This window comes from Anser brachyrhynchus (genome assembly GCF_964034855.1).
Source record: "Anser brachyrhynchus genome assembly, chromosome: 13".
Lineage (NCBI taxonomy): Eukaryota > Metazoa > Chordata > Aves > Anseriformes > Anatidae > Anser > Anser brachyrhynchus.
The window spans coordinates 10,223,724-10,243,954 of NC_137708.1; the positions used below are offsets into that span (position 1 = coordinate 10,223,724).

General features: G+C 65.8%; 4 protein-coding genes across 17 annotated transcripts in view; 3 read left to right on the forward strand and 1 right to left on the reverse strand.

Moving 5' to 3' along the window:
• NLGN3 (neuroligin 3) overlaps positions 1–10,080 on the forward strand; it is a 35,939-nt gene extending 25,859 nt beyond the window's left edge. For 8 of the 9 annotated variants that reach the window (XM_080553235.1, XM_080553239.1, XM_080553242.1 and 5 more), the window contains 4 exons: positions 1,317–1,466; positions 2,930–3,115; positions 6,287–7,076; positions 7,527–10,080. In XM_080553235.1, the coding sequence (XP_080409361.1) occupies positions 1,317–1,466; positions 2,930–3,115; positions 6,287–7,076; positions 7,527–8,364 (1,964 nt within the window). In that variant the 3' untranslated portion in view covers positions 8,365–10,080. The remainder of the gene's footprint in view (positions 1–1,316; positions 1,467–2,929; positions 3,116–6,286; positions 7,077–7,526) is intronic. The other variant, XM_080553243.1, reaches the window with a different exon arrangement.
• A 5,153-nt stretch (positions 10,081–15,233) lies between these two features.
• Positions 15,234–20,231, reverse strand: part of ZMYM3 (zinc finger MYM-type containing 3) — a 32,274-nt gene continuing 27,276 nt past the window's right edge. For all 6 annotated transcript variants that reach the window (XM_080554563.1, XM_080554561.1, XM_080554562.1 and 3 more), the window contains one exon: positions 15,234–19,930. In XM_080554563.1, the coding sequence (XP_080410689.1) occupies positions 19,732–19,930 (199 nt within the window). In that variant the 3' untranslated portion in view covers positions 15,234–19,731. The remainder of the gene's footprint in view (positions 19,931–20,231) is intronic.
• On the forward strand, positions 15,248–16,261 carry GJB1 (gap junction protein beta 1; the record flags this gene model as incomplete). Its single annotated transcript, XM_080554576.1, has 1 exon — positions 15,248–16,261. One exon carries the CDS (start codon positions 15,248–15,250, stop codon positions 16,082–16,084), a length of 837 nt encoding a protein of 278 aa, XP_080410702.1. The 3' UTR covers positions 16,085–16,261.
• LOC308177378 (gap junction alpha-3 protein-like) lies at positions 17,071–18,195 on the forward strand (the record flags this gene model as incomplete). Its single annotated transcript, XM_080554575.1, has 1 exon — positions 17,071–18,195. The coding sequence occupies one exon, from the start codon at positions 17,071–17,073 to the stop codon at positions 17,965–17,967; it is 897 nt and encodes a 298-aa protein (XP_080410701.1). The 3' UTR covers positions 17,968–18,195.

Sequence of the window (20,231 nt, forward strand, 5' to 3'; positions counted from 1 at the left end):
GCTGCGAAGATTAGGAACCATTTTTTTTCCCTCTTATGCCATTGCTGCCGGTCAGATACAGGGATGTCCCTTCGCATTTCGGTGACAGCGCGTGGCAGGGAGGAGAGTTCAGAGCCGCAGGCTCGGCGTTTGAGCTGTTGGGATTTCACGCAGGCGGCCCCAGCAAGAGTTTTCCTGCCAGAGCAAGGCTGGCACCGGGATGGCCCCGGGCAGGGCAGCCGGTGGCGATGGGGTGCGGGGGGTGAGGGAGGCAGGGATGGGGCAGGGGTCGGGGCAGCCGAGGGGGGGCGAGGGCCGTGCCTGGTGCCGGCCATGCCCACCGGTGCAAGGCACTGAGTGCGGGTGAGCACAGGGGAGAGCAAAGTCCATCGGCACCGGCTCGGCAGCATGGGAGAGGGCTGGGCACCATGTGGGAGCTGGCACCACCAGCATGGGTGCAACTGCCTCTGTGCAACACGGTGGAGATGTGCCAGGTGCTGAGCACCGGTAGGGACTTTCCCCAGGATAAGAGCAGGGAAGAGAGGGAGCGCGTGGCTGCTCCCCGCCCTAGGCTCCCCCAGCCCTCCCTCCCCGTCCCTCGGGTCCCATTCCCCATCCTCACTCCATGCCTCATGACCTGTCCTCGCCCGGCCTCGGCGCTCACCTCCCGACACGCACACGCGCACGCACTGTCTGCTCATCGCCATGTCTGTGTCCGGGCACTGGGGTGCCATGGGCTCGCATCCCGGCAGCCGGCAGGTTTCTGCCTTCCCAGGGAATTGGAAAGGGGGGGGGCGGGAGAGACAGAGGTGGGAGCGCCCACCAGTGCCCCCCCGCCCTCCAGGTCCTGCACACCCCGTCCCTGCCCCTCCGCAATGCCAGCTGCCAGCACTCCCGGAGCCGAGGGCTTGGGGCCAGCTGAAGAAGGGACACGGGGACAGACTCCGCGGGCGCCCCGGGCTGCCGGTGTCCCGCAGCCGCTGCCACCACGGAGGTGCCGGCTCCTGCCCACGGCCAGAGCCCGGCTCTGGGGAAGAGCAGCTGGGTCCAGCCATTGCCTCTCCTGCATGTGCTGAGACCCTGGGCAGCTCCCGGCAAGGAGACAGCAGTGCTGGGACGGGGACAGGGGCTGCCACCACCCGGAGAGGGGCTGGCGGGGTTGGGGTGGTGGTGGGTGGTTCACAGCTCTGCGCCGAGCCTTTGGGTTCTGGGTTTGGCTGCTGCAGCCCCCTCCCCAGTCCTGGCAGCTGGCATTGCCTTCCTCCTCCATGGTCTGCCTCCCGGCAGGGTGCTGCAGCTGCTGGCGGGGTCCTGTGGTTAACCTCTTCTCCTTCCAGACATCCGGGACAGCGGGGCCAAGCCGGTGATGGTGTACATCCATGGCGGCTCGTACATGGAGGGCACGGGGAACATGATAGACGGCAGCGTCCTGGCCAGCTACGGGAACGTGATTGTCATCACCCTCAACTACCGCGTTGGAGTGCTCGGTATGGGCTGTGCCAGCGCCAGGCGGCGGGACGGGGGGCAGGGGGACGGGGAGGGACGGGGTCTGTGCTCCGGCCGAGCACGGTACCACGTGGCAGCACCCACAGCAGCCACAACGGCGTGGTCAGGCTCCTGGCACCGGCCACCCAGGCTCATTTACACAACCTGGCTCAGCTGAAAGCAAATATTGGTCTGTGGTTAAATAAATAATAAATGTGTTTACCCAGCATCACCTCCTGAGAGGGCTCAGAGCGCTGAGCTGCCAGCGGGTGCTGCCTGGCTGCCCCGGGGGACAGATCAGCTCTCCCCCGCCGGCAGGAGCTGCCTCTTTGCTCCGTGGATGCTGTCCGAGCTGCCCAGGCAGTGCCGTGCCCCAGCAGCCCTGGGACGGGGCCAGGGCAGGCCCCAGGAGCTCCCTTTGCCCTGCATGGGAAATGCACGGTCCCAGATGCATCCCCTGGGGAAGGGAACAGGAGAGGCATAAGGGTGGTTTTGCTCGCACCGTGGTCTCCCACAAGAAGCGCGGAGATGTGCTCAGCCCTCTGAGGGGTTTGCTGGGGAAGAACCCATCCAAGCCACCCCACAGGCTCTGCTGCTCGCACGCCAGCCAGGACGGGGGCTCCCTGTCCCACACCTCTGACACCCCCATGCCCCACATCCTGTTGGAAAGGCAGCCAGAGGTCAGCAGTCTTGCCTGGATTTAGCTGGTAGGAAATAGGCTTTTCTGTAAAAAGAAGCCTATTCGAGACCTTTCAATATTAAAAGTCTTGCCTTTAAGATTGATAGCGCTAATTTAAGAGGTATAAAATACAGTCTGAAATAAAACTTATATGGTGCCATCGGCATCTCCACGGAAGAGCTGCAGAGTGCCAGCAGCACTGCGGTGCCGGCGCAGCACCGTGCCACTCCCTGCCACCGTGTTACCTGCCTCAATTCAGCCTCCATGCCATGGCTTGAGCTTCCTGCTTTGAGTCAAGGCAGGTAAAACATCGATAGCTTATCTTGGGTGTTACCTTTGTTATTGAAAGCGTTTCTTAGCATCTTTCTCACTGAGAGCCTTTGTGTTTTAAGCTGCAGTCGGTTCCTCTCTGCCCAGCCCACCTCCTTACATTTATAGAGCCTCCTCCGGACCACGCTATTCCACGGGAAGCATTGGCTGTGTGCACTCAGCCTGCCTGCGCTCCCTGGTGCTTCCCCAGCCTCCCTCCGAGCGTGCGTGAGGCTGTTGGCACGGGCGGTGGTCGGGGCAGGGCAGTGTCCCGTGCCCGTCGCCCCGTCGGTGCCTGCAGGCAGCACTCCCAGTCTCCTCGTCCCCACGTGTGCAGCACCGCAGTGTCACCGCAGCACCCGCAGGACTCTGCTGGTCCCGCTGGGACGGGGTCCCCGAGAGCGCCCCCAGGCTCAGGGAGGGGTGGGAGGGCAGGCTGCTTCCCCCGTCCCTAACCGGGCTCCGTTTCACCCGCAGGGTTCCTGAGCACGGGGGACCAGGCTGCTAAGGGCAACTACGGGCTGCTGGACCAGATACAGGCGCTCCGCTGGGTCAGCGAGAACATCGCCTTCTTTGGCGGGGATCCCCTGCGGATCACCGTCTTCGGCTCCGGCATCGGCGCCTCCTGCGTCAGCCTGCTCACCCTCTCCCACCACTCGGAAGGTAGGTGCTGGCCGTGCCCGAGCTGCCGAGCAATTCACGCGGGAGTAGGGGCGAAAGTGGGCGTGAGCCCGGGGAGGGAGCGAGGCCCCGTCGTGCCGGAGAGGTCTGGGAGTGTGGAGACTGGCACGGCGCTTGTGGAGGTGATGTGATTGATATCGTATTGTAAATACTGCAGAATGTTTACTCTAGATAAAGAAAGGAATTGTTTATGCTACAAGATTGTGTTGGCATAAGAGCAGATGCATATAAACCACCTGTGAATAAATTTACATTGAAAATTGAAAAAAAAAAAAAGATCTTCAGCAATCAGAGCGGAGTTGTTCTGCCTAAACTTCCTGAAGGAAACAGCGGGAGGAAAACCTGAGCTGAGCGTGGTCCGCAGGGCACCAGACTGCCAGGGAGCCCGGTGGACGTGGTCACAGGGGGTTATTTGGGGCACAAGCACTAAGCTCAGGCAGTGCCACATCCCCGTGCGTGGTGCAGGGGAGAAGGGGCACAGGCCACGCTGGGGCGGTGGGCACCGCCATGAATCCGCCCCACAGAAACCCAGGCAAGTATGACAAATGACAGTACTGTGAAGAGCTGCAGCCCTGCTGGGGAGCCTGGGAACAGTGAGTGAAGAAAAACCTTCCGAAACAGCACGGCCGATCAGGTGGCGGAGGCTGAACATGGAGCAGGGCAAAATGTACCGTGCTGCCTGGTCCTGCCGGGCCGGTCCTGGTCCAGGATCTGGGGAATTCAGGGCCAGTCTGCCCCTAAGCCTGCTTGCTCTGCTGTCACCATCACCTGCGCCCTGCCAGCTTGGAGTGAAGAAGGGCAAAGGAGGGCTTGCTATAGCCCAAGTGTAGAGAAAGTTTGGAAACAAGGAAAGCAAAGTGTGGGTAAAAGGTAAAGGGGAGGTAAAGAGTGGTCTAGCCCAAGCAACATATATGGAGGACGCATTTGCTCTGTGTAAGCTGCTCTCCCTGCCGCCCTGGGCTCCTGGGACACCCGTAGTCAGTCCATACTCCTGCGTGAGTGCCCAGTGCCCGAAGTCAGCACCTCAGCTCTTTGCAGCCCTCTGTCCTCCTGCTGCCCTGGCATCTCCCGAGCAGGATGCTGCTGGGGATGGTGCCTTGTCTTCTTCAGGTGACTTGTTCAAGCACAAATGGCTATTAGGAGAAACCATCTTCTTTGGTAAACCCAGAAGATGCTTCCCTTGTGTGAAGTGGTAAATCCAGAGCTGTGCCATGAAGGGTAGATCTCGGCAGACCCCGGAGCAGCAGGAGGGGTTCCACCTGCGCGCAGGGAGGGGATGCTCTGCGGCACAGGGGCCTGTGCGTGGCCGTGCTGTCCCCACGGTGGTGACATCTCTTTGGAAGCACAACCGGGTGCGCTGCTGTACCCGGCAGCGTGAGGAGGGGCTGAGGGAGGTTGGGGCCTCCAGCCCTTGCCCCCCCTGAGTGGCTGCAGCTGCTCCCTGGCTTTCCATCCACAGCTGGAGAGGCCAGTTCAGACCTTTTGGGGTCACAACAGGCTTTCTGCCACTAAACCCTGTGTCTGGGTGCCATGTCCCTTGTTTCCCCATTAGGCTATGGTGTGGGCTCCCTGCAGCGTGGGGGCTGCTCTCGGAGGGCTCCCATTCTGCATCACAGAGGTGCTGAGCACCCAGCTCTCTCGCTGCCATGGCTGTGAATGCAGTGAGGAGGGAGGGGAGCTCTCGATGCTGCAGCCAGTGCTGCATCAGAACAAACGGACACAGGACGCCCTCACCCAGGCCTGCTCTAAAGCACCCATCTCCCCGGGGACGGGGCCGGCAGCCGGCTCTGCAGCGCGGCAGGGGAGCCACGCTGAGACACAGCCTGCAGACCAGGCGGGTTTGTTTTTATCGGATCAAAATAAAACTCATAGTGATCAAGAGCTATTAATGAAGCTGCTAATTTGTGCCTGCTCTGCCAGGCGCGGCGAGAGGCAGACACGGGAGGCTGGTGCTGCGCACGCTGTGTCTGGCTGCCGGGGAGACCCGCGGCTCCCCTGCCAGCCCCGGCGCGCGCAGGCGGGTGGGTTCCTGGCCAAGGGGCCAGGGGCTGCTCCTCTTCCCGGCCGGCCCTGCCAGGGCTCCTGGGGATGCTCACCTCGGAGGGGAACGGGCAGTGCTCTGCCCGCTGTGCCTGTGGGCTGGGCACTGCTTTCTAGGGCACCAGGAGGTGACAAACAGAGCTTGTGACTTCTCTTTGTCCCAGCGCATGGGACTGTACGTCAGGTACTTAGCAGAGCAAGGACAGTGTGTGCAGACAGAGGTACGGGCACTGTGGCTGGTAGCCAGGATCCTCCGAACACTGCTGCTGCAGGAAGGGGCACGGGCTCAGGTGTGCAGCCATCTCTCTCGCAGCACTCCGTGCGTCAGTGGGCTCAGCCCCGTGGCCTCTTGGTGCAGTGATGCTGCTGTGCTGGTCCCTGCGCCGTGCACGAAACGGTCTCTGGCAGCAATCAAATGCCAGAGTCCAGCAAGGTGCAGCAGCACGCGGGGCCGCGGGAGAGGGCCGGCCGGAGAGCAGAGACCCCAGGGTGCACCCCGAGCCCGGCCGCTTTCACCGCCCCGGAGGCTCCGCTTCCTCGCAGCCCTTTGTATTCCGAGCACAAGCGCCATTGACATGGGGCTGGAGCCCAGCCACGCATTCCTCCGCCTGGGCCAGGGCCTTTGTGGCCCCGCTTTCCAGGGCGAAAGTCCACTCCCTCTGTGTTCCCGGTGGCAGAAAGGCCCTCTTTGTGCGTCTGGCAGCGTGCTCCCGCGGGGCCGGATTGGCACCGAGCAGCCCCAGCTGGGCAGGAAGTGGCGGGGAGGGGGGCAAGGGGGGCCCTGACAAAGCGGCGGGTGGGACACGCAGGGTTAAGTGTCCCCGGAGCAGGCGTTAACCCTCCCGCTGCTGCCAGGCCTTCCCCGTGAAACGCCTGCCATGGGATCCCGGGGGAGCGCGGCACCCCTGGGCTGAGGCTCCGTGCCAGCCCAGCGCCGCAGGGAGCGCGGCACGGGTTAAGTACGGTGCATGCGCTGGAGATCGGGGTCCTCGCAGGAGCATGAGGGCACCGGTGCCTCCTCCACACTCCTTCCTGCATTGCAGCCGTGGGGTACTGGGGCAGCTCTGGGCTCTCCCCACTGCAAGCTTCCTCCGCTCCTCGCTTCTCTTGCAGGTCTCTTCCAGAGAGCCATCATCCAGAGCGGCTCCGCGCTCTCCAGCTGGGCAGTGAACTACCAGCCCGTGAAGTACACCAGCATGCTGGCCGACAAGGTGGGCTGCAACGTGCTGGACACGGTGGACATGGTGGACTGCCTGCGGCAGAAGAGTGCCAAGGAGCTGGTGGAGCAAGACATCCAGCCGGCACGCTACCATGTGGCCTTTGGGCCGGTCATTGACGGGGACGTGATCCCAGACGACCCAGAGATCCTGATGGAGCAGGGCGAGTTCCTCAATTACGATATCATGCTGGGTGTCAACCAGGGCGAGGGGCTGAAGTTCGTGGAGGGCGTGGTGGACCCCGAGGACGGCGTGTCGGGCAGCGACTTTGACTACTCGGTCTCCAACTTTGTAGACAACCTGTACGGCTACCCCGAGGGCAAGGACACCTTGCGGGAGACCATCAAGTTCATGTACACGGACTGGGCCGACCGGGACAACCCCGAGACACGCCGCAAGACCTTGGTGGCCCTCTTCACCGACCACCAGTGGGTAGAGCCGTCGGTGGTGACGGCCGACCTGCACGCCCGCTACGGCTCCCCCACCTACTTCTACGCCTTCTACCACCACTGCCAGAGCCTGATGAAGCCCGCGTGGTCCGACGCGGCCCACGGGGATGAGGTGCCTTACGTGTTCGGGATCCCCATGATCGGCCCCACAGACCTCTTTCCCTGCAACTTCTCCAAGAACGACGTCATGCTCAGTGCCGTGGTGATGACCTACTGGACCAACTTTGCCAAGACGGGGTGAGCAGGGCCGGGTGGGGAGCGGTGCCTCACTGGGGTTCTGCACTTGGGCGACGGGGTGGTGGGATCGCATGCCTGGTGTGGGACGCTGAGCCCCCTGTGTCCAGAGATCCATGCGCTGTGCCCTAACTGGGGTCATCAGCCACACAGCGAGAAGCTGGGAGCGTGGCCAGCCCCAAGGACCTGGCACCATGTGCTCCCGCCCTGGGCAAGGCTGCTTGCGGCACGGCACGGGCTGCAGCCCCGGCCAGCCCAGGACAGGCTCTGGCCACAGCCAAGCACAGGGGTGTGGGAGCCACTTTGGCTGTGGTTATCGCAGGTCAGGCTTGACTCAGGGTTTGGGGTGGTGCCTATCTGTGCCCTCCTCTGCTTATCCAGAGGCAGCCAGCTCTCCCTCCCCACCTCCTTGCCTCTCCCTGGCGCTAGCTCTGTTTTGCCTGTGTCTTGCAGGGACCCCAACAAGCCTGTCCCCCAGGACACCAAGTTCATCCACACCAAGGCCAACCGGTTTGAGGAAGTGGCCTGGTCCAAGTACAACCCCCGCGACCAGCTGTACCTGCACATCGGGCTGAAGCCGCGGGTGCGCGACCACTACCGGGCCACCAAGGTGGCTTTCTGGAAGCACCTGGTCCCCCACCTGTACAACCTGCACGACATGTTCCACTACACCTCCACCACCACCAAAGTGCCACCGCCCGACACCACGCAGAACTCCCACATCACCCGCCGGCCCAACGGCAAGATCTGGACCACCAAGCGCCCCGCCATCTCACCCGCCTACAACAGCGAGAACGGGAAGGAGAAGTGGAGCCCGGAGCAGGAGGCGGGCACCCTGCTCGAGAGCCCCCGCGACTACTCCACAGAGCTGAGCGTCACCATCGCTGTGGGCGCCTCCCTCCTCTTCCTCAACGTGCTGGCCTTCGCCGCCCTCTACTACCGCAAGGACAAGCGGCGGCAGGACACGCACCGGCAGCCCAGTCCCCAGCGCGGCGCCGCCAACGACATCGCCCACGCGCCCGACGAGGAGATGCCGTCTCTGCAGGCGAGCCAGGCGCACCACGAGTGCGAGGCCGTGCCGCCCCACGACGCCCTGCGCCTCGCTGCCCTGCCCGACTACACGCTGACGCTGCGCCGGTCCCCGGACGACATCCCGCTCATGACCCCCAACACCATCACCATGATCCCCAACTCGCTGGTGGGGCTGCAGACCCTGCACCCCTACAACACCTTCGCTGCCGGCTTCAACAGCACGGGGCTCCCGCACTCACACTCCACCACCAGGGTATAGCCGCCCGCGGCCGGCGCACACCCACGCACGCACGCACGCACACGCACGCAGCAGACACTGGCAGAGGGACCGGCGGGAGCCCCGGATGGACGGGCAGCGCACACGGACGGTGCGGCACCGAGCCCGGACCTGTGGGACCCAACGCCGCTGGCCGTCCCGCTCCCCTCGGCGCTTTCTTTCGTTCCTTTCTAACTCTTGAGAAGTGCTTCGACTCTCCCGGCTCCCGGCAGGAGGGCCCCTCTGGTCCAGCCGACAGCAGCCACAGGGCTCCTTGTGCCGGGGCTGTGCCTCCCCGCGGGGACACGGCGTCCCCAGCGCCCGCCGAGCACCCCGGGATGGGTGCGCAGTGGTGCCGGGCATCCCTCTCGGCCGGTGCCGGGGCTCCCCGGGAGGTTTGGCATCTGGAGCGCTGTGGATAAGGCTCCGAGCGGCGGCCCCGGGCCATGGTGCTATAGGCAGAGGCAGCGGGCAGGGGCCTGGGGCCCGGCCTCGCGCTGGGTGCGGGCGCTGGGGCCGGTGCCGGGGCGCTGGGAGCCGGGGAGCTGGCCCCGAGCTGGGGACTTGGCACCTCTGCCCCTCTTTGCGCTGCAGAGAACCTCTTTTGTGTCAGTCGTTTCTCTTTGCAGAGACGTTTTTTAAGCAGATCTTTAGTTCTTTACACACTAACGGAGTCTCCGCGTTTTGTCCTTTGTAAAGATTTTAAACCAAGTGTTCTTGATATAAAATAAAAAGCCAGTTAGAAGAACCCCAGCGTGTGTGCACGGTGCCGGCCCCAACGTGGCCCCGCGGCCCCACTGCCTGCGCACGGGGCCGGCGGGCGCCAGGCAGGGCCCTGCCTCCCGCGCCGCGAGGCCGCGCTCTTTTGTATTTTTGATATTCTCCCTCTTCTGTCACCCGTGCCCACGGATCTCAGCCAAATAGCCTACTCCAGGGCCTGGCCGCGAGCACCCCCCGGCTTCCCCCTTGACCCATCCCACCCCGCTGCCAGCACTGTCCGGTGCCACCCCCAGCCCCTCCTGGGTGTCACCCGCCGGGGACACCCACAGCTGAAGCGCAGCCGCCCAGGGCAGCAGCCGGTGCTGCATCCCAGCGCTCCCCACGGCCACCCTGCCCTGCTCCCCATCTGCTCCCCACCCTGCCACGGGGCCGTGCTGCAATTCCTGCCCCAGCTGTGGATTGCAGCGGGCCGGCAGCTCGGAGGGTGAGCCGGCTGCACCGAGGGTGCTTTCTGCCTCCCGGCACCTGGATGTGCTCGCAGCGGGGCCACGGGGGGTGATGCGGCCTGCGTGGGGACAGGGCACCCATGCCGGGGCTGGGGCACCCGCAGGGCTGGTGGGGGCTTCAATGCAGCTGGGCACGGAGAAGGAGCTGCCCGGGAGCCCACCCGGGGCATCCCAGTGAGGGCAGGGAGCGTGTCAGCCGCCAGCATGGTCCCCGGCACCTTGGGTGTGGGGAAGCAGGAGGGGGGACGGGTCCGGCAGCTGGGGGGCAGCTCCTGTGTCCTTGCGGGGCCACCATCCCTTGCCCTGCGCGAGCCGGTCCGGCTGGCAGACGCTGCCCGTGCTGGCGGCCGTGACGCACCGGTGCCACCTGGCCCCGCGCGGCCCCACAGCCCGCCCCGGCTGAGGGGTGAGGATGCTCGTTGGAGAATGTATTTATACCCTGTCACCCGCGCAGAGTAACAAATTCCAAATAAAACAGAAGTGATATTTTTAATAGCGGTGTGTCTCGCCTCTCCTTGGAGCGTGCAAGGGGCAGAGGCTCGGTCCAGCCCGGGAGGGGGTGTGGGGTGCAGCACGGGGCCACCCCAGCCGGGCGGTCCCCAGGGCCCCAGCACCCACCCCAGGTCGGGTGCTGCACCCTGCCCCCAGGATTACCAGCGTCTGGGGACACGGTGGGGGGCCCTGCGTGTCCCAGCCCTGCTGTGTCCCCATGGCACTGGGGTCTTGGGCAGGACCTTGTCCACCCCATTGGCACCGCGGGTTCCCCTCCCTCCGAGCCCCCCACCCTGCCCAGCCCCGCTCCCCTCCCCCTGCTTGCCAACCAGAAAAGCTGCTGGTTTCATTTCTTTTTAATGTAATTTCAGCTGGGGTTGCCATGGAAACCAGGCACGGGGCCTGAATCGCCTCCAGGCAGCGCACACGCAGTGGAGCCAGGGCCGAGGGCTGGGGCCGGGGGGGGGGGGAGTGTGGGGATAGGCGGGTGCTTCCTGGGTGCTGTGCGGGGTGCTGTGCCTCACTTGGGGGTGGCCTTGTCCCGAAAGCCAGCACAAGGCAGGGAGCATAGGATGGGGGCGGCAGACCCCTCGCCAAGGGGTGGATGGAGGTGGGAAGGCAGGCAGCGTGCCGGGCCCCGCTGCGAGATGCCAAGGGGCACCCAGAGGGGCCCGGGGCTGTGCCTTCCCCAGGACTATCGCTCGCTGGAAGCAGAGGTGTTCCCAAAGGCTCGGGGTCGGGGATGGGGTTTCCTGCCCAGCCTGCAGCCCAAACCCTGACCCCAGTGTCCCATCCAGCCCTGCCCCTGCCCCAGGAGCATCCCCTCCGGTCGGACACACCCAGGGCACTCCCTCGCACAGCAAGAGGAACGGGGATGGAAACCCACATCGGGATGGAAACCCACATCGGGATGGAAACCCACATCGGGATGGAAACCCACATCGGACCACGGGGGACGGGTTGCCATGGAAATGCCAGTGCTCTGCAGCGCAGCTCCAGCTGCAGCCCGCTCGCCGCGGTGCGAGCAGTGGGGCCAGCCCTGCCCAGGGGCTGGTGGCCCACCCCGGTGACACCGGCACCGCCGCCAGCCGCCCACCCCGCAGTCCCCTCCGCTTGAAGGGGAGACGGTGTCAGCCCCGCAATAAGGGGCTGGCCCTGCCCTTCTGCGCCCCCATCCTCACACAGCCCCAGCTGCCCGCTGTCCCTGCCTGCCCCCCCCAGCCAGGACCCCGCATGCAAGCTGGTGACAGGGCACACGCTGCTATTAAGCTGCTGCCTTTGCAGAACTCCCAAGCCTGCCATCTGCTCCGGGTGTCCTTGACCATCAGCAGCGTTTCTTTGGAGACCTGGCAAAGCCCAGGGGACACCGTGTCCCCTAGGGTATTTGCGGTTAACATCTGTGTGGCGATGAGGGACATCCTCAGCTCCGGGGGAGATGTTTAGGGCTGCTGGCAAAGAGAAGCAAAAGGGAACTGAACCGCAAAGCCATCCTGGCACGGGGAAGGTACGAGTGATACCAGTGACCTGTGTCTGGTCCCCGCCTGCTCCAGGAGCCACAGCCAGCAGGAGTGCAGGGCTCTGCACGGCAGCATCACTAGGACAGTGCCCTGGTCCTGGTCCTGGTTCCCACACCCCTGATGCAGCAGGGCACAGGACAAGACGTGGCTTTGTGAGGGTGCACAACCTGCCTGAGAGTGCTGCGCTCCCCTCTGACCCCGCTCCGGCAGCGCAAAGCATTTCTGTGCTCGCCTGCTGCCCCGGCCCTTCCGGGGACGCCTGTGTCGCCATCAGTCCGGGAAAAGGCAGCTCTGAGAGCTGCACCCTTCTCCTCCCGGCACCCGATGTGTGTCAGAGACTTCGTGCATCACCCTTTGGACGTGGACTGCCGGGCTCTGAGACCTCTGACCCCAGCGGGGTGCCAAGGCTGCCGGCACTGCCACGTCACCTTGTCCCGCCGCATGGATGTTGGCTCGCCCCAGCCCGTCTCCTTGGCTCACCATGCCCATGTCCTCACACATCAGCCGCCACGCTCACCTCGTGATTAACGTCATTAACTAAGAGCCCGTTTTTGCTCTGGGGGGCGGTTTTCTGGAGGCAGGGGACAGTGCTGGCTGCGCCCGGTCCTGTCCCCGCAGGTACAGCCCGTCCTTGCCTGCAGGCTTTTGCACGAGGCTTCTGCCACCGCAAACAGCAGCAGGGTCCGGGGGCCGGGCACAAAGGGCAGCAGCCGCAGAGCCCCCACTGCCTCCTCGCCGCATCCCCGGAGCACCGGCACCAGCAGGACACCCGCAACGCGCCCCCTCCCAGTCCCTCCTCCCCATTTTTATTTCCCCCCTTTTTATTTATTTGTATCTATCCCCATTTATCCATCGCTAATTAATTAATTAATAATGATATTTTTATCTCTTTGCCGGGCCCCCCGGCAGCAGCTGAGCGCCCTGCGGAGCCCCCACCCGGTTGCCCCCCCCCCCCCTCCCCGCAGCCGCCGGCCCCGCCGCGCTCCCAGCCCCGCGGTTCCCCCCGGCCCGGTTTGGCCCGGCCCGGCCCGGCCCCGCAGCGCCACCTGCCGCCTCCTGCCTCCCCGCTCCCCCTCTGGACCCGAGCCGTGCTGAGTCAGCCGCTTATCAGGGGCCGAGATTGCGACAGCGGCTCGGGGCGGTCCCCCCGCGCCCCGCGCCCCGCGCCCCGCGCCCCGCGCCCCGCGCCCCGCGCCCCGCGCCCCGCGCCCCGCGCCCCGCACCCCGCGCCCCGCGCCCCGCGCCCCGCGCCCCGCCGGCTCCCCACCGCCGGCCCCCCCCCAGCCCCGCCGCCCCCACCGCAGCCCCGCGGGGTCGTCGCGGCCCAGCGCGCCGCGTGGCCTCGCTCCCTGCTCGGCGGCAGCGGGACCTTGGAGCGAGCTGCCAGCCCGGTTAATGGTTGACGGGCTGTTTGCCTTCCCCGGCTGCACTTTTACACTGCTGATCTGGCTGCTCACCGCCCCAACCCTTCTCCCCAGGAACAGGCGACAACCCCAAGCGGCGCGTCGTGGGGGGCCGCGTCCCCGCGGGGAGAGCGGGACGGGGCCACGGGGCCGCAGCATCGCAGTGCCTGTGCCGGGCTTAAACGCGTGGCAGGGAGGATGCTCAGAGCCAGAGGGTGCAGCCAAGGGGACCCCCACGGAGGGGGGGGTTTCAGCTCCCCCGGGGTGCCACGGTGGCCCCTGGAACACCCCGAGGGGATGCTCGGTGGTGGCGGCGGGGTGGGTGCCTCGTGGGAGTGGGCCGGACACGCCTGTGGTGTTTGCTCAGCAGGGAGCAGGTCCTGGAAAGCACTGAGCTGTTTGGGAGGGGGCGGGTGGCGCGGCGGGTCAGTATAAAGTCCAGGTGTTGTGCCGTGCGCTTTGGACACGGCGCTGGGAGCCTTTCTGGGAGCAAGCCCCGCGCGGAGGTGAGAGCCAGGTGGGCACCGCAGCGGGGAGGACGCCACGGCCCCCAGCTGGGGACCCCGGGGGAGAGGTTGGGGTCCCACCATGGGGTCCAGGGAGAGCAGAGTCGGGGCGGGACGGGGGGAGCGGGGCGAGGAGCAGAGCAGGGCCTGTGCCCACCACGATTTGTCAGCTCCTGGTCTCAGTGCTCGCACCCTGGGCTGCGGGATAGGAGCCATCAAGGGTGGCTTTGCTGCCTGCCACCTCCTTCGCCCCGGCCATGCCAGCAGTGCCGTGGGGCCCTGAGCTGGAAGCTTTTGCTGTGTGTGGCTGCTCCCCACCTGGGGCTGCCCACGGGGGCCACACACAACCCCACGGGTCCCACAGACTCTCAGTGCTGTGCTGGGGAGCAGCCAGCCCCCAGCCCCAGCCCAGGCCGTGGTGCCATCCATGCGGACAGGCACGTGGCTGGGCCCAGCTCTGCGTCCTGGCACGTGTCGCACGCTCTTCCCTGCTCGCCATCCAGGGAAGTGACCGTCCCCAGGGCCATGTTGGGACTCTCCCACCACTGTCGCCGCCAGCACGGGGTCCTGGCTGTCCCCTCGGTGGCACCCGGCCGTGCAGGTGGCCGCCATCCCGTGCGATGCTCGTGGCAGTGGGCAGCCCCCCCCCCCGGGCCGGCAGCCGTGGGTCCACATCCGTGCTCGGCGCGGGGCAAGGTGGGAGCGGGAACGCAGCACACAGGCACTTTGTCTGGCTGGGGTGGGCGGAAGTCAGGGCGTTGGATCTGAATGCTAAAGTGTGTTGTTCAGGGGCCCATAAAGGCCCCATTGTATGTAAATAGTTTATAAAGCAGCATATGACTTCCAGTGCAGGGCAGTGGTGGACAGAGACGAGGGCAGGCGGAGCAGAGCTCTCCTGCTGGAGACATGAGACCTTAGAGGGGCCTTTGGGGGCAGCTCACGAGGACCCTTCCTCACCAGCAGGTACGCGCCGTGGGGCCCTCTGGACTGGGGCCAGCTGGCGGGTCCCGGCCCCCAGCCTTGGGCTGGCCTCGTGCCCAGGTGGGGAGCAGCCCCTGGAGCTGCTCGGTGCCGGCACTTGGGGTGCGGGGTCACCCCAGGCAGGGACGGTGCCGGAGGAGGGTGGCAACGCGTGGCTGCCCGTGGGGACACCGTGCCCGGGGCTGTGGGGCGATGAGTGTGGCAGCGCAGGGCAGGGAGGTGCTGGGGCAGAGCTCAGCGCCGGGTGCGGGTTGGGGGGTCCGTGAGCTTTGCCCCCATCCTCTGCGGCAGCCGCAGGTGGGGGTCCTGGTGCCAGTGTGGGGTGGCAGGGCAGGAGTGGGGCAGGGGGAGGCAGAGAGGAGCGCTCGCAGGGGGAGGCAGAGAGGCCCCGCAGCCGGAGCCAGCAGCAGCTCTTGGCCGCCAGCTGGGAGCCCTTTGCCCCCCAGCCATGACTGGAGTGGCGGGGCAGCCCTCCCCCATCCAGACACGGGGCAGCCGGGGCAATTTGCTGTCCCGGCAGCACGCAGCGCCTTCTGCCCGCTTCCTCATCCCAGCCACGCTCTGCCCAGCTCTGGCTGCTGCCACCCCCAGAGCAGGGCTGGTGGCATGGGGACGGCAGAGCCATGAGGCTGATCTCCTGCCTGCTGCAGGCAAAACGCTGCCCTGTGCTGCTGTCCTGCTGCCCACCTGGAAGGTCCCTCTCAGCCCGGGGACCTTCCCCCTCCTAACACCGCTTCTCGCTCCCGCAGGCGTGAGGAACGATGAACTGGGCCGGCCTCTACGCGGTGCTGAGCGGGGTGAACCGCCACTCCACTGCCATCGGGCGCATCTGGCTCTCCGTCATCTTCATCTTCAGGATAATGGTGCTGGTGGTGGCGGCCGAGAGCGTCTGGGGGGACGAGAAGTCTGCCTTCACCTGCAACACGCAGCAGCCAGGCTGCAACAGCGTCTGCTACGACCACTTCTTCCCCATCTCCCACATCCGCCTGTGGGCCCTGCAGCTCATCCTCGTCACCACGCCAGCCCTGCTGGTGGCCATGCACGTGGCCTACCAGCAGCACCAGGAGAAGAAGCTGCTGATGATGACGGGGCACGGGGACGCCAAGCACCTGGAGGAGGTGAAGAAGCACAAGATACGCATCGTGGGCTCGTTGTGGTGGACGTATGTCTTCAGCGTGGTCTTCAGGCTGCTCTTCGAGGCAGTGTTCATGTACATCTTCTACATGATCTACCCGGGCTACCAGATGGTGCGGCTGGTCAAGTGCGAGGCCTACCCCTGCCCCAACACCGTCGACTGCTTCGTCTCCCGGCCCACCGAGAAGACCATCTTCACCGTCTTCATGCTGGTCACCTCCAGCATCTGCATCGTGCTCAACATGGCCGAGCTGGTCTACCTGGTGGTGCGGGCCTGCGCCCGCCGGGGCCGGCGAAACTCCAACCCCTCGTCGGGGAAGGGCTCTTTCTACGGGCACAAGCTCTCCGAGTACAAGCAGAACGAGATCAACCAGCTGCTGACGGAGCAGGACGGCTCCCTCAAGGACATGCTGCGCCGCAACCCCGGGCTGCAGGAGAAGGGCGACCGCTGCTCCGCCTGCTAAGGGTCACGCCGCAGGGGCTGCAGCCCTCGCCCCTGCCCCACAGCCTCCCCACAGCCCCGGGGGGGCCTCACGCCGCCCTCATCCTGAGTACAGCACCCCCGGCGCCAGCCCTCCTGGACAGCAAGGAGGGCACAGCCGCCGCTGCGCGCTCGGGCCATTAAATCTCCGTTCTCAGGCGCTGCCTCCCTGCTTTCTGCTCTGGCTGGGATGTGCCGGGGACCGCGGTGCCAGCATGGGGTGCCCACCCCTGCCCGGCCAGGCAGAGAGGAGAGGAGCGGGTCTGGGTGCAGCCAGGCTCCTGCCACCCACCTCTGGGGATGCTTCCCCATGCACGGGGCTGGCCAGCCCCATACGTGGGCGGGGGATACTGGGGCCTGGGGGGCTGTGGTCCCTGCATGGAGCCCTGGCAGCACGCGTGCGGGAGCAGTGACCCTCTGGTGGCATTGAGCACTAGCCCCTGCAGCCCCAAGTATATTTAGAAAGGTACCCAGACCAAAAATAGAGGGGAAAAATTTCCCCCAGTGGCTGCTTCATCTGCCAGTCACAAAGAAAGCCAATGGGGCCCGCAGCTGCATCACGCCCCGATAACCCTGTGCCCGCTGTCGGGTGGACAGACGGACGGACGGAGCCGGCCGGACCTGTCTGCACCCCGCTGCGCACCAGGAAGGGGCCTCGCAGCACCCTGCACCCCTGCGCAGGAGCCGACGGCGTGGGAGCACCGGGCCGTGCCCCGCGCACCCGCAACGGTGAGGGGTCCCCGTGCTGTGCCCCGTGGTGGCCATGGCCACCTTGCTGGGGGTTGCTTTCTGACGGAAGCCTTTGCTCCCGCCGCCCTCCCCGCGCCAGGTCAGGGTGTCCCACGGGACGCGAGGTGGGGACAGCCCCAGCTCAGGGCCCCGCACGCCCGCCCGGGGGCAGGGTTGCGGTTGGGCAGGTGTCCGTGTGTCTGGAGCGCGGCTGTCTTGCAGGGCGCAGCGCCGCGCGCCATGGGGGACTGGAGCCTGCTGGGGCGGCTGCTGGAGAGCGCCCAGGAGCACTCCACGGTGGTGGGGAAGGTCTGGCTCACCGTCCTCTTCGTCTTCCGCATCCTGGTGCTGGGGGCGGCCGCCGAACGGGTCTGGGGCGACGAGCTGGCTGGCTTCTCCTGCGACACGCAGCAGCCCGGCTGCCAGAACGCCTGCTACGACAGCACCTTCCCCCTCTCCCACCTCCGCTTCTGGGTCCTGCAGATCATCTTCGTCTCCACCCCCAGCCTCGTGTACCTGGGACACATCCTGCACCTGGTGCACCTGGAGGAGAAGGCGCAGCAGCGAGCGGTGGCACGGGCTGGCAGCGGGGCCAGGCGGCAGCGCCCCGGGCAGCCCCCGCTCCACAGAGGGGACGTGCGGGGCCGGGTCCAGATGCGGGGGGCCATCCTGAGGACGTACGTCTGCAACGTTGTCTTCAAGGCTCTCTTTGAGATGGGCTTCATCGCGGGTCAGTACGCCTTGTACGGGTTTGAGCTGAAGCCCCTCTACACCTGCAGCCGCTGGCCCTGCCCCAACACCGTCAACTGCTACATCTCCCGGCCCACCGAGAAGACCATCTTCATCCTCTTCATGCTTGGGGTGGCCTGCGTGTCCCTGCTGCTGAACCTGGTGGAGATCTACCACCTGGGCTTCACCAAGTGCCGGCAGGGGCCACGTCCCAGGTCCCAAGTCCCGCCTGGCCCTGGCGGCCCTACGGAGCCCCGCAGCGCCCGTGTCACCTTGCCTGGTGGTGGCAGCCTCACGGATGCCAGCAGACCCCCCCACGGCCTGGCGCCCCTGGGGAAGGCCGGCGCGTGGCTGGGGGTGGCCAGCGGGTCCCGCGGGAAGGCGCGAGTGGGGGACCTGGCGGTGTGAACGCAGCCGGTGTGTCGGGATGCTCAGGGATGGGCGATGCGCAGGATGCTGCGGTGGCCGCGGTTGTGGTTCCATCTCAAGGACCTGCCAGGCCCCACGGCACAGACCCCACGGCCAGTGCAAGAGCTGGGCACGTCCCAGGAGCAGCAGGACCAGGCTGGGGCAGGGGCAAACACCACTACCCCGCCCATCAGCCCTGGGGAGCAAATAAACACTCAGTACAACTCATCTGACTCGTGCTCTGCCCACGGGCACCGCGGCATTGTTCTCTGACCGTCTGTCCCACAGATGCACCGTGTGGCCCCGAGAGCTGGGACAGGGCCACCGCCACGCTGGGCTGTGGCCCCGCAGCTGAGGAGGGGGCAGGAGGAAGCACAGGCAGCACAGCAGGGGCGGGATGGAGAGGAGGGAGATGGGTGGCAGCAGCAGGACACTCGCCTGGCTTTTCCATCCAGGGCCCTCGTGCCCCATGGAGCCTTGCAGCACCTTTGGGAGAGGCCAAGCCCGCGGAAGGGAAGGCCCCAGCCCCACAGCACTGCTTGGGGCTGGGGGTGCGTGAGGGGCTGCACGGCAGGGGCCCACCCTGCCGCCAGGGGAAAGCAGGGGCTGCCCGCGGGTTTCTGCATCTTTATTTGAAATGAATGGTTTCCAGAGACACAGGGTTAGTCCTACCGCCCTGTTATCACTACAACAAGACTGGTGAGTGGCTCACTCTCCACATGGACACAGAGGACAGAGGGCCCCGGGCCAAGGCCCAGAACAATATATACAGGCTCAACAGTGCTGAGACCCATGTACAGCTCAGGAAAACCGACCAGAACACGAGGAGGGGCAGGAGGCAGCAGGGAAGAGCACAGCCGGAGCCAAGCCTGCTCCAGGCAGGGCACCGGGGCCCTGCAGCTTTGGGAGGGAGGGGAGAGGCCAGGCAGAGCCCCTTGCTTCTGCCAGCAGCCGCCCGAGCCCAGAGCAGGAGCGGAGGGACCTGCCACCGCCGCCAGCACCCCGGCCAGCTTGCACTGCTGGTGGCACCTCACACGGGGACGGTGGGGAGAGGGGCAGCACTGGCCCAGACCCGTGTCAGTCAGTTTTCTGCTGACTCAGAAAACATTGACAAAATTGAGGGAGGCAGCCCAACTGGGTCTCAGCCCTCGCGTTCCAGCACCGCCTCCGTCTGCTCCCCACAGCCAGCCCGGCCACCTCCCGCCCTTGAAAAGAGCCCTTCCCCTACCCAACAGCTCACGGGCCGCCCGTGGTCCTTCCCTGCTGCCTTGAAAACACTGTCCCACTGCAGCAGAGCTGTTCCTGCCACGCCACCTGCAGCCTCCAAGAGCTGATGCCAAGGGAAGGGGGAATTAAAAGCCTCAGGGGGTGCTGGTCCCAGGCAGCACTCTGCCGTATTGTGCGGTTCCTGCCCCGGGGCAGGGGGAGAAGGGGTTAGTGTCAGGGGAAGGGGCCGCAGCCCTGGGGAACAGGAGGACAGAGCCAAGCTGGGGCCACCGCCCTGGGGGCTTTGCCACCTCTGTGCTGCAGGGCCTGGCCTCGGGGAAGATGGCCCACACGGCTCTGGGACGTGGCCGAGCGCAGGCGCCACGTAGGTAGGACAGGCCTGTTACGAGCAGGATGGGATGTCTGAGTCCGGTAACGATGAGGGGACAGCACTGCTGCAGCCCCGGCCCCACCCTGCGCTGCACGGCCCCCACAGCAGGAGGCAGGGAGATGAGGTGTCCAGGGCTGGAGCGGAACCAGCCCAGCAGCACCTTGTGCTTAGTCCATGTCGTCCTCCAGGCCACCGAGCCGGCTGTGCTCCTCATAGATCTCCCTCACTGCCAGAATGCGGTTCAGCATGCTCTCCAGCATGCTCCGGTCCATGGGGATGACTGAGTACCAAAGCGGGGACTCGGCGATGCACGACCGCTCGGGCTGCAGGTAGAAGATGTCGTTGCGGTTCCGCAGGCTCTCAGGACTGCAGAGAGAAAGGAAGGGATACAAATAGAAGGCGCTCAGAAAGCCTGGCCTGCCCTCTCTGTTAGCCCTCAAAGGCTCAAGACTTGGCAGACATCCTCTGGCAGGACGAGGCCGCAGACTGAGCCTGTAGCTCCTCACTCTGGAGTGAACTCCCTAACCAGAAAGCAAACACACCACACACCCCTCCATGTCTACAGAGGGCTGAGCAGTGAAAGAGGCCAGAGAGGAGTGTTCTCTCAACCACAGCCTACAAGCAGTGCAAACCCTGGTCAAGGCTTCAAACTCATAGACAAATGTGC